Source organism: Vidua macroura, chromosome 4 (assembly GCF_024509145.1).
Source record: "Vidua macroura isolate BioBank_ID:100142 chromosome 4, ASM2450914v1, whole genome shotgun sequence".
Taxonomy (NCBI): domain Eukaryota; kingdom Metazoa; phylum Chordata; class Aves; order Passeriformes; family Viduidae; genus Vidua; species Vidua macroura.
The window spans coordinates 72,858,895-72,877,249 of NC_071574.1; the positions used below are offsets into that span (position 1 = coordinate 72,858,895).

The following is an 18,355-nucleotide window of genomic DNA, read 5'->3' on the forward strand; positions in this document are numbered from 1 at the left end:
TAAAAATGGACCCAGCCGGTGACTTCATCCCTCAAAAACATCATTTGAGGGAAAGATTTCCTCTGGACTACACGGGATTTGTGATGGCACCTCAGGGATGGAGGCTGAAGCTGGTCCCAGGGAAGGGAACGTGGACCAATCTGCTCATGGCCACAGATAACATCTGGGTAATCGATCATCTCAGGATTCATCAAGGAAGGATGGAGATCTTGAAGTCATTTTCCTTGGATAAAGCCTTGGAAGGCCGTCCAAGGAAAGCCAAGTGATGGGACCTCCTTGGACAAAGCCTTGGAAGGCCATCCTGGAAAAGCCAAGTGATGGGACCTCCTTGGACAAAGACTTGGAAGGCCATCCTGGAGAAGCCAAGTGATGGGACCTCCTTGGACAAAGCCTTGGAAGGCCATCCTGGAGAAGCCAAGTGATGGGACCTCCTTGGACAAAGCCTTGGAAGGCCATCCTGGAGAAGCCAAGTGATGGGACCGCCTTGGACAAAGCCTTGGAAGGCCATCCTGGAAAAGCCAAGTGATGGGACCTCCTTGGACAAAGCCTTGGAAGGCCATCCTGGAGAAGCCAAGTGATGGGACCTCCTTGGACAAAGCCTTGGAAGGCCGTCCAAGGAAAGCCAAGTGATGGGACCTCCTTGGATAAAGCCTTGGAAGGCTGTCCAAGGAAAGCCAAGTGATGGGACCTCCTTGGACAAAGCCTTGGAAGGCCATCCTGGAAAAGCCAAGTGACGGGACCTCCTGTTCTGTATCCCCAGGAACAGTGTGACACCTTGAGGACACCGAGGCTGAAGGACAAATCCATGCGTGGACTCTGGAGAAGCTCACAGGTGGGAAAAAATGAGAAATGTTGGGGAGGAATCGAGACAAGAGGAACAGGGAGAAGATCCCAATTCCCACATTGAGCTTCTCCTTCACCCCGTTTCCATACTGAGCTTCTCCTCCTTCTCCCACACCATTCCCACACAGCCCCGCTCTGAAGCTGTTCCCCATTACAGCCCGAACTCTCAGAGCTCATTCCCATCTGGGGAGTTTCAGAGAGCTGTGGGAAGAGGGAGGAGTTACCCAAAACACTCTGAACTGGGTCAGATTAAAGAAAAAACTTCCCTCCCTCCCCATCAAACGTTCCTCTGATGGAACAAAGATGGGCCTGGAGTGCTGTCACTGCAGAGAAAGGAGTGGTCCCCGTCATGGGACACTGGCAGGGCTGAGGAGCACCCACAGCCCCAGGGAGGGACTCCTCAGGGGCTGACCACGAGATGTTTTTTCAAGCTCTTTAGAAGGATGTTGGAGATGCTTGCCAAGAAATTTGGAACAGAATCCATAGGACTGGCTCAACCCATAAGAGCCGGGTCACGGATCTCCACGGGTTCCCAGACCCGAACCCAAGGTGTGCAGTGGATGTGTCCTGGCAGACGTCAAGTTTTCAGATCATTAAACACCGACACCAGCAAATGTGAACCGTGCCCATCCCACCATCAGCTCAAGAGGCTGTGGAATTTCCAGCCCTGGAAGTGTCCAAGGCCAGGCTGGGGGTCCAGCTTTGCCTGCCAGGGATCCAGGGACAGCCACAGCTTCTCTGGGCAACCTGTGCCAGGGCCTCCCCACCCTCCAAGCCAGGAATTCCTTCCAAATATCCCATCCATCCCTGCCCTCTGGCAGTGGGAAGCATTCCCTGTGTCCTGTCCCTGTTCCCCAGGAGCAGTGCCCGACCCCCCGGCTGTCCCCTCCTGGCAGGAGCTGTGCAGAGCCACAAGGTCCCCCCTGAGCCTCCTTTGCTCCAGGCTGATCCCCTTCCCAGCTCCCTCAGGAACTCTCCAGCCCCTTCCCAGCTCCCTCAGGAACTCTCCAGCCCCTTCCCAGCTCCCTCAGGAATTCTCCAGCCCCTTCCCAGCTCCCTCAGGAACTCTCCAGCCCCTTCCCAGCTCCCTCAGGAATTCTCCAGCCCCTTCCCAGCTCCCTCAGGAGCTCTCCAGCCCCTTCCCAGCTCCCTCAGGAATTCTCCAGCCCCTTCCCAGCTCCCTCAGGAACTCTCCAGCCCCTTCCCAGCTCCCTCAGGAATTCTCCAGCCCCTTCCCAGCTCCGTTCCCTGCCCTGGGCACTCTCGAGCTCCCTCAGGGTCTCTCTTGTTGGGAGGTGCCCAAATCTGACCCCAGGACCTGTGGGGTGGACATTCCTCATCCCTTCTGCTTAAACCTTCCCATCTCTCCACTACAGCATTCCCATTTTTCCCCCAAATCCAGGTTTTTTCCTGGTGCACTGCAGCAGGACTGACACCAATTAGGGATACCCTAACTCCAGCAGCTGACGGATCACAGGTTGGAAGAACACCTGGGAGTCCTTGGGATCATGCCAAGGGAGAGGATGGCTCCAGCATCATGGACAAACCCCGGCACTTCCCCCAAATCCCAGGATTTCCACATGAGAAATTCCCACAAGCCCGATAAGGCAGTCAGGGAGGAGGTGTGGAAGGGCCGTGCCGGGATCCATGTGGGCACATTTTGGGACAATCTGTTGGGATGGAGAATTCCTCAACCCAGCAGAGACATCTGGGTGTGTGCCTGGCTGATCCCGGGGAGAGGGGGCCGACTAAAAATAGGGCGTGTAACGGAATTTGAAATATAAACTTCTAGGGCGATTTTCATTTCCCATAAAGCAGCACTTAAAAGGGTTTGGAGATTATGGAATTGCTCATTTTATGACCCAAGGATTGTAAAAACCCCTCAACCACTGCTGGAACCCGTTATGGAGATGGGAAACACTTCCTAGGAGTGAGAACAGCCCCGTTTCTTTGGGATTTTCCATCTGTCATCTCCAAATCTGGGTTGTTCCATTTGATTCCCACTACGTCTGAGGTAGAGAGGAGATGGAAAAATTATGTATTTATCAAATTATGTATTTTTATATGAATTTATCAGTTCGAAAAGAGCAGAGTGGGGCATGTAGGAGTTCAAAAATCCCATTGCTGTGTTAAATCTTGGATTATGGACGCATTCTGGGAGACAAGAAACCCTCCGAAAAAAATTAATTATCTTTTCTGAAAAAAGGGAATTTACAGGTTCCCAAAAATCTTTGGGGTTTTTTTTTCCCCCCTCTCCAGGGCTGTTTTTTTTTTTTGCTTCTTTTTAACCCAGAAGTGTCTCCTAAACTGAAACATAATGAGATGTGTCCCACTGAGTCTTTCTAGGCAGTTCATTTAAGCTGTGCCTTAGTCCAGGTTTAAAAGGGGGTGAGAGAACCTCACCATCCCAACACCCGCCCAACAACACATCCCAAATCCACCCCCAGCCCTTCCCTGGAGCCACTCGTGCCATCCAAGCCCTCAAATCCATGGCAGGCTGCTCCCAAAAACCTCCAAGCAACTTGGGAAACACCTTCCTGCTGGGAGTTCTCCCTGACCACTCAGCACCCTTCAACAGCTCAGATTCTCCCCACGTTTCTCCCATCACAAGAAACCTAAAAGGATTTTTACAACGTGGCTGCTCTGCCCTTTTCTCCTCTTTCACACCAGAAATGCTGCTGATTATGGGATATCCACACGAGGAAAACATGGAAGATCTGGCCCCTGGTGTCTGTTTAATTCACTGCTTCTCCTCGGTCCTACAACAGCTTCCTTTTGGAAGATGAGAAAATCAATAAAAATGAATAAACTGCATTTTCTGTGCTTTGAACACACCAAAAAAAAAAAAAAAAAAACCCACAGATTTAAGGAAGGGGGAGATTTAAAGAGCAGGTGAGGGGTCCCATCACAACCTCATCTTTCTGCCAAGCACCACAGAATCCCAAAATCCCAGAATCCAAGGAACCATGAAGAGCATCTTCACCCCACCCCATCCATGGCAGGGACACCTCCCACTGTCCCAGGTGGATCCAATTCCCAGTGTCCAAGCTGGCCTTGGGCACTGCCAGGGATCCAGGGCAGCCCCAGCAAATCTGGGAATTCCAGCCCAGCCCCTCCCCACCCTCCCAGCCAGCAATTCCTTGCCAAGATCCCAGCCCAATCTCCCCTTTCCCACTGGGAGCCATTCCCTGCCTCCTGTCCCTCTGTCCCTTCTCCCCAGTCCCTCTCCAGCTCTCCTGGAGCCCCTCCAGGGACTCTGAGGATTCCCTGGAATTTTCCCTTCTCCAGGGGAACATTCCCAGCTCTCCCAGAGCAAAAGAGCTCCAGAATCCTGGAATGGTTTGGTTTGGAAAAGACCTGAAATCCATCCAACCCCACCCCATCCATGGGCAGGGACAGCTCCCACTATCCCAGGTGGATCCAACCCCAAAGTCCAACCTGGCCTGGGATCCAGGGGCAGCCACAGCAAATCTGGGAATTCCAGCCCAGCCCCTCCCCACCCTCCCAGCCAGCAATTCCTTGCCAAGATCCCATCCCAATCTCCCCTTTCCCACTGGGAGCCATTCCCTGCCTCCTGTCCCTCTGTCCCTTGTCCCCAGTCCCTCTCCAGCTCTCCTGGAGCCCCTCCAGGGACTCTGAGGATTCCCTGGAATTTTCCCTTCTCCAGGGGAACATTCCCAGCTCTCCCAGAGCAAAAGAGCTCCAGAATCCTGGAATGGTTTGGTTTGGAAAAGACCTGAAATCCATCCAACCCCACCCCATCCATGGGCAGGGACAGCTCCCACTATCCCAGGTGGATCCAACCCCAAAGTCCAACCTGGCCTGGGATCCAGGGGCAGCCACAGCAAATCTGGGAATTCCAGCCCAGCCAGGAATTCCTTGCCAAGATCCCAGCCCAATCTCCCCTTTCCCAGTGGGAGCCATTCCCTGCCTCCTGTCCCTCTGTCCCTTGTCCCCAGTCCCTCTCCAGCTCTCCTGGAGCCCCTTCAGAGACTCTGAGGATTCCCTGGATTTTTCCCTTCTCCAGGGGAACATTCCCAGCTCTCCCAGCCTGGCTCCAGCCCTGCAGCAGCTCTGCAGGTGGGCTCTCACCTGAGAATCCCCCTTGGCCACCTGGACTTGCACCTCCCTGGTCCAGCAGTCTCTCCCCTTTTTATGCTGAGGGGCAGCAAACTGGTTATGAATCAGGAAATATCTTCTGAACCCAAAAATCAGGAGAATTAATTTAGCAGTGTCTTGTTGTAAGTCTAAACCCCCACATTTTTCACCTCTCCTGCTGTCAATTGTGTTTATAAACAGCTTTCCTTCTAATGCATATTGGATCTGCTTCTAACACAGAGAAAATTACCTTCACCGCCTTAAAACTATGCCTAATATACAATAAAAAATTTCCTTAATTCATCTCACCTCTCTTTTAAGCAGATTATTTTTTCAGCATTCACAAACAAAACCTTAATAGATTCCAGCATCAAAACTCTGCAGCCCCATTCCCTCACCATGGCACTCACTGGAAGTGCTCCAAACAGAAAGAAAATCCTGTTTTAATGTATAAGTGCAAGATAAAACTGCTGGAATGGGCAAGGTTTGGGAATTTAGGGGGAGGAAGAGGATGGAGGCTGAGGCACGAACTGGTACTGTGAGGATGCTGAGGTTCACACCTGCGCTTTCAGGTACAAAAAAAGATTAAAAAAAAACCACCAAAAAACCCAAGAATAAACCCCAGCCTTGCAAACTGAAACTTATTTTCTGAGTACGCCACTTCCCTCTTGGAACTGGCTCATCCCAAAATTCAAACCTTGAGGGATTTCTGCTCCAAAAGAACCAAATTAAAGCGATTTCCAGGCGCAGCAGAGGCACCAGACGGACCCGTGGGGGTGAGGGGCACGGTTTTGCTGCTGGAAAGGAGAAGGATTTTGTCTGTTCAGGGCTGACAGTGATGGATGGAGAGGATGCAGCTCCAGCATCCATCTCCATTCCCTGCTCCGGTGGCACCACGAGGCGGGGCTGGGGACAGGTCCCTGACCCTGTCACCTGCTCCGGGATGTCTGAGTGCTCCCCAAACACCTGGAATTTAAGGAATTGTGCTTTCCAACCTGCTGTGAAATCCCATCCATCTCCCTTGGCAGCAGCTTTTGGGGAAGAGCTGCTGCTCCGTGATCCACGTTACGGATGGGGTGGAAAACCGCCGGGTTTGGAGCGTTTGCAGCCAAAAAAACCAGGGAATTCTTAGGGATGACAAACGCTTCCCATTATTGCCAGCTCTGGCGCCCGTCCCTCAGCTGACACCCATGGGAGCACAGCTGCTCCCGAGGTGCTGAGGGGACACAAATGAGAGTCAGGAATTCGGGGATGGAGGCAGCGCTGGGAGGAAAATCAGGCATTGCTTTGTGAGTTATGGTGCAGCTGCAGGATCCGGGTGGGAATCATTGAATTGGGATCCTTCTCCCAGGCTGGTCAGCTGAGGGCTGGAAAATGGCAAGTGGGTGTTAAAAAAAATGGGAAAACCCGTGTTGGAAACAGCAAAATTCCTACTGGGGGATTGTTGCCAGCCGTAAATTTAATCTCAGCGTAGATGGGGGAATCTGAAACAAAATCTGGTCAGGAAAATGTTGGATAAAGGGTGGAAGAACTTGTCTTGGTAATGGGAAGTGCCAGGGGATGATGAAACCAACAGCTGGTGTCACTGAGTCACTCCCCTGGATCCCTGGAAGTGTCCAAGGCCAGCCTGGATAGGGCTTGGAGCACCTTGGGATAGTGGGAAGTGTCCCTGGATGGGCTTTAAGGTCCCTTCCCACCCAAAGAATTCCAGGATTCTGTGATAACACGAGACATTGTGATCTCCACCTCAACCAGGAAAGCCAAAATGTGGATATCTGGGGGGAAAAAAATCCCTAGAATCCCCTAAAATCAAAGATCACCTGGGTTCTTTAGGAGCCCTGTCAAGCTCTGGGTTCTCAACCACCACGGTCACGAATCCATCCCAGGATGAATCCAACAAATCCATCCCGGGACGAATCCCAACAAACCCATCTCCCTCAGAGGGAAGAGGATCCTGTGCAGGGGTGTAAAGCTCTGCCTTACTTTAATTCCAAAACCAGGATTAAAAAGAGCATTTTGTCTGCTTTGGGCTCTGGTTTTTAACCCTTTCACTGAGCAGGACAAGCAGCAACTTGAGGGCACCCAGAGAATTCCAGCCCTAACTCAGGTGGGCGCCTGAAGACCCGAAAGGAGCAGGTTTGGGAGCAGAGCCCTGGGGGTGGCACCACGATGTTCCCCCCCTGAGGAGCTGCTGTCCCTTTGTCACAGGATTCCTCCTCTCCATCTAACCTGGCACAGAGGTCACTTCAAGGACAAAATTCCCTGCAGAGAGGACAAAGGGCAGAGGCCAGGAGAGGATCAGAACTGGTGAAGAACATCAACTCCTTCAGATGCTCCAAGCCCCATCCAGCCCTGCCTTGGACACTTCCAGGGATGGGGCAGCCCCAGCTCCTCAGAAAGAGTCATAAATAAACTGATTTTTGATTCATGCACTCCAATCCCTCCTGGTTTTAAAATGCTCCATCCCAAAAAAGCAGGGACGGTCTGGAGAGCATCAAGGCAGCATTGAAGAGGAAAAGGAGGAGCAAAACTTGGATCTCTTGGAATCCTGTGTGCTGAAGATGCTCTGGGTGAGCTCTGTGAGCACCCACCACCCCCAGACCTTGGCATTGCCACACCCCTGACCTGGGACCCCAGACACCAAGGGGCACAGCAGCACTGTAGGGTTTTACCCCAAACTGGGGACGCTGCTTTGGGGTTACTCCTCTGGAGGCTGAGGGAAAGGACTCTGTGTACACCATGGTCATTTTGGTGGGAGGTTCCATTTGATTCCTAATCTGCCTTATTCCATTTAATTCCTAATCTGCCCTATTCCATTTAATTCCTAATCTGCCTTATTCCATTTAATTCCAAATCTACCTTATTCCATTTAATTCCTAATCTGCCCTATTCCATTTAATTCCTAATCTGCCCTATTCCATTTGATTCCTAATCTGCCTTATTCAATTTAATTCCAAATCTACCTTATTCCACTTAATTCCTAATCTGCCTTATTCCATTTAATTCCAAATCTACATTATTCCATTTAATTCCTTATCTACCCTCTTCCATTTGATTCCTAATCTGCTTTATTCCATTTAATTCCTAATCTACCCTCTTCCATTTGATTCCTGATCTACCCTATTCCTTTTGATTCCTAACCTATCCCATTCATTTTGCCAGTATAAATATAAATATAAATATAAGTATAAATATAAATACAAATAAAAATATAAATATAAACACCTTAATGTCACACATAATTTCATGCAGTGCACTAATAATTCTTTTTGGATTATACACTGTAGTAACTTTGATTAAAACCTTTTCTTCCTTTTCTCCCATCCGGTCAATAAATAACTCATTTTATAAACAGAGCTGATCCACCACCCTTAAAACTCATGGGCCAAAGTCCCATTTTAGGTGTGGGGTCACCTCAGTTTAAATCTTCACAAAACCCTGAGCCTGAGGCAGAGCAGGAATCCCCCTGGATCCATGACCAAGCCAAGGACAAGGGCAAGGACAAGGGCAAGGACAAGGACAAGGACAAGGACAAGGACAAGACAAGGACAAGGGCAAGGACAAGAGCAAGGACAAGGACAAGGACAAGGACAAGGACAAGGACAAGGGCAAGGACAAGGGCAAGGACAAGGACAAGACAAGGACAAGGACAAGGACAAGGACAAGGGCAAGGACAAGGACAAGGACAAGGACAAGGGCAAGGACAAGGACAAGACAAGGACAAGGGCAAGGACAAGAGCAAGGACAAGGACAAGGACAAGGACAAGGACAAGGACAAGGACAAGGGCAAGGACAAGGGCAAGGACAAGGACAAGACAAGGACAAGACAAGGACAAGGACAAGGACAAGGGCAAGGGCAAGGACAAGGACAAGACAAGGACAAGGACAAGGACAAGGGCAAGGGCAAGGACAAGGACAAGACAAGGACAAGGACAAGGACAAGGGCAAGGGCAAGGGCAAGGACAAGGACAAGGGCAAAGACAGGACAAGGACAAGGGCAAGGACAAGACAAGGACAAGGGCAAGGACAAGGGCAAGGACAAGGGCAAGGGCAAGGACAAGGACAAGACAAGGACAGGACAAGGACAAGGACAGGACAAGGACAAGGGCAAGGACAAGGGCAAGGACAAGGACAAGGACAAGGGCAAGGACAAGACAAGGACAAGACAAGGGCAAGGACAAGGACAAGACAAGGACAGGACAAGGACAAGGACAGGACAAGGACAAGGGCAAGGACAAGGGCAAGGACAAGGACAAGGACAAGGGCAAGGACAAGGGCAAGGACAAGGGCAAGGACAAGGACAAGGACAAGGGCAAGGACAAGACAAGGACAAGACAAGGGCAAGGACAAGGACAAGACAAGGACAGGACAAGGACAAGGACAGGACAAGGACAAGGGCAAGGACAAGGGCAAGGACAAGGACAAGGACAAGGGCAAGGACAAGGACAAGGACAAGGGCAAGGACAAGACAAGGACAAGACAAGGACAAGGACAAGGACAAGGACAAGGACAAGGACAAGGACAGGGGTGGTTTGGGCTCTTACGTTCGCACTCCTCCACGTCCAGGTTGAACTGGTGCAGGGCTCCCAGCGTCAGCTGCCTCACCTCGGCCTCCAGCAGCAGCTGCAGCAGCGACGTCGAGAGGTGCTTGCAGGCCGACATGCAGGCGGTCTGGGCCACCTTCCCCTGCGGGACACACGGACACGCGTCAGGGACACCGGCACAGAAAGCCACCAGCACAGAACTGCTGCAGAGCAGCCCAGCCCCCCAGGAAAGCCACCAGAGAACTCCTCCAGAGCAGCCAAACTTCCTCAGTTAAAGCCACCAGAGAACTTCTCCAGCTCAGCCAAAACTCCTCAGTTAAAGCCACCAGAGAACTTCTCCAGCTCAGCCAAACCTCCTCAGTTAAAGCCACCAGAGAACTTCTCCAGAGCAGCCAAATTTCCTCAGTAAAGCCACCAGAGAACTCCTCCAGCACAGCCAAACCGCCTCACTTAAAGCCACCAGAGAACTCCTCCAGCTCAGCCCAAACCGCCTCAGTAAAGCCACCAGAGAACTTCTCCAGAGCAGCCAAACCTTCTCAGTAAAGCCACCTCAGAACTTCTCCAGAGCAGCCAAATTTCCTCAGTAAAGCCACCAGAGAACTTCTCCAGACCAGCCAAATTTCCTCAGTTAAAGCCACCACAGAACTTCTCCAGCTCAGTCAAAACTCCTCAATTAAATCCACCAGAGAACTCCTCCAGCTCAGCCCAAACCGCCTCACTTAAAGCCACCAGAGAACTCCTCCAGCTCAGCCAAATTTCCTCAGTAAAGCCACCAGAGAATTCCTCCAGCTCAGCCAAACCTCCTCAGTTAAAGCCACCTCAGAACTTCTCCAGAGCAGCCAAACCTTCTCAGTAAAGCCACCTCAGAACTTCTCCATCTCAGTCAAAACTCCTCAATTAAATCCACCAGAGGACTTCTCCAACCCAGCCAGGCCTCCTTGGTAAAGCCACCAGAGAACTCCTCTAGACCAGCCCAGCCCCCTCAGTTAAAGCCACCAGCACAGAACTTCTCTAGACCAGCCCAAACTCCTCAGTTAAATTCACCAGAAAACTTCTCCAGCCCAGCCCAGCCTCCTCGGCGTGTCCCATCTGTGATGGGATCTTCCCACAGCGCTCAAGGTCACAACCACCATCTCCCAAGGGAATCCCCTCTGGAAGTGCCCGTGGCTGAGGGAAGGGTTAGGCCTTGTTGGGTGCAGCTGGAGGAGCTCCAGTCCAGGAGAGCTTTGGGGTGCTCAGAGCTCAAAGTGTTCTCGTCGCATCCTAAAGACAACATCCCATTAATTATCAGGGAATTATGGAATGTTTGGGTGGGAAGGAACCCTAAAGCCCACCTCATTCCATGGCCAGGGACACCTCCCACTGTCCCAGGATGCTCCAAGCCCCATCCAACCTGACCTTGGACATTCCCTCCCACTCCCAGGTGGGTCTGCAACAGGAACTAAACCCCTAAAAATGGGGCAATCCTTTGGGACAAGAGCGGGATTTTGCCCAAACCCTCAGGCTGACACCACAGGGAACGATCCCGATGCCTGCGTGTGCAACGCCACGAGGGAGCTTTTGGATCGTGGTGCTGCCCTGGAAACAGCTCCAGCAGGAGATTATCTTCTCAAACACTCACAAAAGACTCTTTAACACGCTTTCCTGACACCAAGGCGTGGCTTAGGAGCTCTCACCGACTCTTAGACGCGCTTTACAAGCCGTGTTTAAACTGGGATTAAACACGGCGCTTACGCCGCCTTTCCAGCTCGGCGTCGCCGGTTTCGTTGTCGCGGCACGGCGATGTTTGATGCCTGCGCTGGGAAGGGTTTTCTCCCAGCTCTGCAAAGTTGGTTTGGATCTTCAGGCCACATCCATCTTCAGCAGGAGGGGAAAATGGGTTTTTTATTTAAAAAGGGAGCCGAGCCGTGCGTTGCAGGGCAGGGTGCTCCATCTCCAGCTCGCCGCCGCTCCCAGGCTCCGGAGCGTCCATCACTCACCTCCCAACAAACACCTGCACCAAAATGAAGATGAAGCACGGCAACCATAAAGTTTAGCAGAGCTCTGGGGTTTTTTCTTTGCTTTCCATCATTTGTTTGTGCTTTTCTGACACGCTGGGTTATTTAAAACCCCGCTCGTGCCAATTGCTCATCTCTGAAAGCTGCGGGAAGTACGGCGCTGCCCGGCTGTGATTTTTCTTCATTACTTCCAACAGACACTCGAGTTCTTGCTGTGGCCGAGGAGTTTTGACAGAATCAGGGAATATCCTGAGTTGGGAGGGACCCACAGGATGGTGGAACCAAGCCCTGGCCCTGCACAGACACCCCAACAATCCCACCCTGTCCAGGCCAGCGGTGTCCAAACGCTCCTGGAGCTCTGGCAGCCTCTGCCCGTTCCCTGGGGAGCCCGGGCAGTGCCCAGCACCCTCTGGATGAGGAACCATTCCCTGAACTCCAGCCTGAGCCTGTTCTGGCCCAGTTCCAGTCCTGTCCCTGTCACAGCTGCCCCTCGGGAGGAGCAAATCCCGATGAGTCTCCCCTGAGCCTCCTCTGCTCCAGCTGGACATTCCAAGTGCCCTCAACCCCTCCATGTGGCATTGGGATGTCCGGGGTGGAAGCAGAGGATGGGAAATCAAAGCTCTGCAGCCAAGCCCTGGGACCCTGCTGAGGACAGGGGAGAGGGCTCCTGACCCTTCCTGCAAGAGCAGGAGAAAATCCCTGGAGTAGCTCACGCCCCACGTCAGCGGGAATTTACAGAGGGTTGCAACCCTTGGAGAAGCCTTGGAGGTTCCCACCCCCAGGTGAACCATGGAATGGGTTGGATCTTAAATCCCATCCTATTCCACCCCATTCCATGGGCAGGGACACCTCCCACTGTCCCAGGTGGATCCAAGCCCAATGTCCAACCTGGCCTTGGGCACTGCCAGGGATCCAGGGGCAGCCACAGCAAATCTGGGAATTCCAGCCCAGCCCCTCCCCACCCTCCCAGCCAGCAATTCCTTCAAAAGATCCCAGCCCAATCTCCCCTTTCCCACTGGGAGCCATTCCCTGGCTCCTGTTCCTCTGTCCCTTGTCCCCAGTCCCTCTCCAGCTCTCCTGGAGCCCCTTCAGGGACTCTGAGCATTCCCTGGATTTTTCCCTTCTCCAGGGGAACACCCCTCAAGATGAACTTGATGAGCTTCCCCCGTGCTCACCTCTCCGGCCTGCCCGGGTCCCACTGGATGCCCTCCTTTCCCACAGCACACAAAGGAAAAATCCCAGGAAGGTTTTTCTGTCCCTGCTGACCAAAATTTCAGAGGAACAACCCCATGACACCCCAAGCAGGGGTCAGATCAACCTGTGGAGGCACCTGAAGGGTGACTCACACCTGCCCTGGGCACCAATTTCTGGTCAGGAGAGAGTGACTGAGAAGTCACACCATGAGCAAGTGGAAATGAGCAAGCAATTGAGATGAAATGTCCAATAATTAAGTCTGAAATGGGGAAAATGGGATGGGAAAAGCAATTTCACCATCAGGGCTTGGCAGCACCACAATTCTGAGAGGCTTCCCTGAGTGGAAGGGGCACTTCAGGATGTTCCTTATGGGAATGTTACCTCAGGACTTGTTGCAGAGATGGCAAAGGAGATGCAGACAAAGTCCAGAAGCAGCTTCTGGCCCAGCTTTCCCTTCTTTGCCTTTTCTACACAGGATTAGGCCAGGCCTAAAACTGTTTCAGGTGCAAATGTCCACTGTCCTCACTCTGAACCTGAATCTTCTCAGGCCAGCTGAGAACATGAGCTTTTATTTCCATTATTCTTGAGGGTTTAAACACCTAAAAATCTTTTCTTTTAAAAACACCCAGTTTTCCCTCTCACAGAACACACGGATGCCTCACAGTTGAGATCCAGCATTATCCGAAGCAAAGCAAAAGTATATGGAATTTTTTTTTTTCTGCTTTTTAAGCCTGAATCCCTTTTCCCCCCTGCCCCCCCTTATATTTATTATCAGAGAACTCGGAGATGCCACAGGAGTTTCAATCACGGTGTTAAATGTCTGCTCAGAGAACAGAAGGTACCACCAGGGATGAGCAGCAGCTCCTGCCCTGGGCACCGAGATTTAAAACCCTCCCAGAATTTATGGGTTTCACTCCTTATAAATAAGACCCAACTTAATCCTTTCCTGCCTCACCCCTGCGCTCCGCGAGTTACAGCAGCTCCTTATAAAGTCAGCCGTGGCTTGTGAACATCAATTTCAGGCCATTTCCCCGGGAATACAGCGGGAAATCTGCTGGATAAGCAGCTGCTGCTGACAGGAGACAAACGAGCGCGCGGCCGCTGATATATCAGCGCTAATAAGCCGCTGCTGCAGCTGAAGGTTGTTTGTATTCCCGCTTGGAATGGCCCGGGCTGGCAGGAATCGAGCACATCCTCCTGCCACAGATGCCCACCTCGGCTCTGCGGAGCTTATTTACAACGGAGTTTCACTTCACGGCGTTTTGTTGGGTTTTTTTGTTGTTTTTTTTTTTATTTTCTCCCTGGTTCTTTTTTTTTTTTGAGCTTTCCTGCAGCGCTGGAAGAGCCGGACTCGCCTCGCCCGGAACGCACAGAGCCGAGTCCGGCAGGGACGTGTTTGCCACAGCCCCAACCCTCCCAAAATCGCTACCCACCCCAACCCTCCCAAAATCGTTACCCACCCCAACCCTCCCGAAATGGTTACCCTCCCAAAATCGCTACCCACCCCAACCCTCCCGAAATGGTTACCCTCCCAAAATCGTTACCCACCCCAACCCTCCCGAAATGGTTACCCTCCCAAAATCGTTACCCACCCCAACCCTCCCGAAATGGTTACCCTCCCGAAATCGTGGCCCGCCCCACCCTCGGCGGCGGTGCCGGGACTTGTGCCTTGGCACGGAGCGCGGAGCTCCGAGGTGTCACCGCGGTGGGGGAGCCGCGCTCAGAGGAGCCGCCGCGCTCAGCCGGGACGGCTCCGGCCCCGCGCTAATTCCCTGATGATTTTCGGGAGTGTGGCAGCGGCGGGGGCACTCCCAAAGGCTGTCCCTGTGCCAGCGCCCCGAGCAATCGCCGGTGACGTCCTGATCCTGCTCCCCAGAGCGGCTCCAGCCCAGCTCTGGCCCTGCCTGGGTTTCAGGAACAACTTCCCCAGGGGAACACCCCTCAAGATGAACTTGATGAGCTTCCCCCGTGCTCACCTCTCCGGCCTGCCCAGGTTCCACTGGATGCCCTCCTTTCCCACACCACACAAAGGAAGGTTTTTCTGTCCCTGCTGACCAAAATTTCAGAGGAACAGCCCCGTGCCACCCCAAGCAGGGGTCGGATCAAGCTGTGGAGGTACCCGAAGGGTGACCCACACCTGCCCTGGGCATGTTTCTGGTCAGGAGAGAGTGAATGCCCGGACACGCTGGTCCCTCCAGCTCAGGAACAATTTGTCCAAAGGGTGGGATGAGATCTGGACAGGGAGAAAAGAGCAGGGATGCAACCCTGAGCTGAGCTCTCTGCAGGGAAAGGGGAAAACAAACACCTCAAAGGCAGCAGTGCTCATTTACCAACGTGGCAGAAAACTGAAGAGCTTCAAACCACCCTTAGCAATCCCAGGAACAGCCCTGTGGGGTCACTCACTGCTCAAGACCTCTGCAAATCCCATCAAAACCTGGATTTGCACTGGGAAGAACAGGGATCACAGGTGAAAGTAGACAGATCTCCACGGCCAACATGCTGAAACCTCCCTTGGTCCAACCTCAGTCAAACAAAGCCATTCCAAGGGTGTTATCCCACCAAAACCCACGGATTTATGGTTTTGTGGCTCATTCCTGCCAATGAATCCCTCTGTCCACAGCTCCTGATGGAACCTCGGGGCTGCCATGGCACCTCTCAAAGTGACACTGTCCTCCCTGTGCCACCCAGGATCCCTCTGGACCCACAGGAAGGATCCAGAAGGTTCCCTGTGGCCATTCCAAGCACTGAAAGGGAGGAGCCAAGCTCCAAAGCTCTCCCAGAGGCGCAGCCAAGGGGCTCCTACCAGAACACACCAGCGCAGGACCACTGAGGCTGGGAAAGCCCTCCAGGATCACCGAGCCCAGCCTGTGACCGAGCCACACCTTGTCCCCACCCTGAGCACTGAGTGCCACGTCCAGCTGGCACCTCCAGGCGTGGGGCAGTCCCAAAGCCCACTGTCCATCCTGTTTGAGGAGATCGGCCAGGAAATCCTCTCCTTCCATCCAGAAGCCATCCCTGGGCAGAGAGGGAAGGCTCTGGGTTCCCGGTGGGGAAGGGCCGCGCGGAGGCTCCGGAGCCGGCCCCGCTGCCGGGAGCGTTTGTTTAGACACGGCCAATCTGTTACCAATTAGGGAGAGGAAACGCCAAGAGGCTGCCTTGTTAATTAAGGAACTCGCTATCAAAGGACTCATTAAGAGCTACTGAAATGGAATGGTTGTTCAAATAAATACCCATTAATCTTAACGCGCAATCAGGACCGCGCTGCCGGTCCCCACCACCCTGCAGGAGCACCTCTGGCCGCCAGGGAATCGTGGAATGGGTTGGGTTGGACCCCAAAGATCACCCAGGTCCACCCAGGTGCACCCTTGGAGCACCCTGGGACACCTCCCACTATGCCCAGGGTGCTCCAAGCCCTGTCCAGCCGGTCCTTGGGCACTTCCAGAGGTCCAAGGGCAGCCACAGCTTCCCTTCACCTGTTGGCGCCTCCTGCACTTCCCCTGGCCCAAACCAGGTGGGATGTGGTCCCTGAAATCCAAACCCAGCTCCTGCTGTAGCACGGAGAACCCTCCCAGCGGCTCTCCGAGGAATTAACGCAGCATTTCCATGGAAAACAAGGCCTGACAGGCTCCAAGCGCTCTCAGAGTTTCCAATTATTTTTTTTAGCTACCAGCAGAATTCCTTCTTCGCCCGCAACAAGCATCGGGATTGATGCGATTAAGGATATTTAGACGTGCAAAATCCAGGGACTTCAGACAGCAGAAAAGCGGGCCAAAAATCGGGAATTCTTTGGTATTAAATGTACAATTTTCTATAAACACCACGAGTTGTCCCCGTAATTTCAACACTGAATTTCCTGACTTTCCCAATCCATAAGGCAGCGCTGGGATGTTTTGCAGAGGATGGAAACGTGATGGGGAAATAATGAGCAATTGTTTGGTAGCACAAGCCCCAGGATAATCCCAGCGGATCCTCTCTCTGTGGCCGCAGATGGAGACTTCAGACCCTGCAGACCTCCCAGGGCTCATCTCCTGCTCCAGAAGCTTCTGGATCCCCTGGCTGCCTCAAATCCCCCCTAAACTAGGGGCAAATTCAACAAACCATCCCTGGAAATTTTTCCTGCCTTGCCTGTCCTGTCCTGATTTGCTGGGTTTTTTTTAAACAGTTCTGCACTAACTGAAGGTGGCAGAAAAACCCCAAACCGTCACCCAAAAGCACAAACGCTTCCCAAAGCGTCAAAACAAATGAACGACGAGTACCTGTAATTTTTAAAAATATTTTTAAGAGGTTTACATAAAAAATAAACCTTTCATTAATTGCCCAAAAGTCAATTTTCAACTGGACCAAGTGGGTTTTCGTGGAGATTTTTGGTTGGATTTTTTATTTTTTTCTGGTTTGTTTTGGGTGTTTTCAGCTTTGTTTTAGTTTAAGAAACCACACAAATCCAAACAAAATCCCTACCAAAAAAAAAAAAAAAAAAAAGAAAAAAAAAAAAAGCCCAAAAACACCCAAATAAACCCAAAAGCTGTGGGTCTGCACTCATGATCCTGCAAAGAAATGGGTCTCCAGGACAAAGAGGTCCAAAGGAACCAGGGACAGGCCCAAGCAAGGACACCCCAAGCCCCACTGGTGTATCTGGTTGGTTGCCAATGTCACCCCTGGTGAGCTTGGTGGCCTCCAAAGGTGTCCCCTCAAGGCTGGAGCTCAGCTGGCCCCCACCACCACCGTGGCCACACCAACCTCTACGGCTGCGTCCCAAACAAACCCAGCAGGTATCAAACAACTCTCAATTCGTTAATTCTATTTACTCAGCTTTGCAGCAGACTCATTAGGAACAAATCCCCTTTTTGGTCCCTATTTTTTTTTTTTTTTTTTTTTTAATGGAAGGAGGACAGGAGCGGAGCAATTCCTGGTTTCCAGCTGTGGGCCGGGCTCTGTCACTCGGCGTTGACGTGACACGCGTGGGGCACGTAGTGGCTGACATGTGACCACTAACGGGCCCTGAGTGACTTCAGCCACTGCCAGACCCGGATTTGATCTCTGGCTCCATGGAGTCATCCCAGGAGCTGAACACTGGAGCCACTGTGTGGATTTATGGAGCTGGAAAAAGGGGCTGGGGCCAAGCTAGGAGGTGACATTCACGTGGGTTTGGGATTTGCCAAGGAAAAGAAGAAGGAGGGAAACCTTCCAGCCAAGGTTGGCTTGCGGGTCAGGGCTCCTGGGCACATGGGAATGGCTGCTGGAGGAAGGGATATTCCTCAGCTGTGGATCAACGGGATGCTCCTCAGCCTTGGATCCATGGAATATTCCTCAGCCTTGGACCAACGAGATGCTCCTCAGCCTTGTATCAATGGGATGATCGTCAGCCTTGGACCCATGGGATGCTCCTCAACTTTGGATCCATGGGATGCTCCTCAGCCTTGGATCAATGGGATGCTCCTCAGCCTTGGATCCATGGAATACTCCGAGCCTTGGACCAGTGGGATGCTCCTCAGCCTTGGATCCATGGAATATTCCTCATCCTTGGACCAACGAGATGCTCCTCAGCCTTGTATCAATGGGATGATCGTCAGCCTTGGACCCATGGGATGCTCCTCAACTTTGGATCAATGGGATGCTCCTCAGCCTTGGATCCATGGAATACTCCAAGCCTTGGACCAATGGGATGCTCCTCAGCCTTGG

General features: G+C 52.4%; 1 protein-coding gene across 2 annotated transcripts in view; it reads right to left on the reverse strand.

Annotated features, from left to right (window-relative positions):
• Positions 1–18,355, reverse strand: part of EXOC6B (exocyst complex component 6B) — a 320,629-nt gene that overhangs the window by 76,835 nt on the left and 225,439 nt on the right. For both annotated transcript variants that reach the window (XM_053974945.1, XM_053974944.1), the window contains one exon: positions 9,486–9,627. In XM_053974945.1, the coding sequence (XP_053830920.1) occupies positions 9,486–9,627 (142 nt within the window). The remainder of the gene's footprint in view (positions 1–9,485; positions 9,628–18,355) is intronic.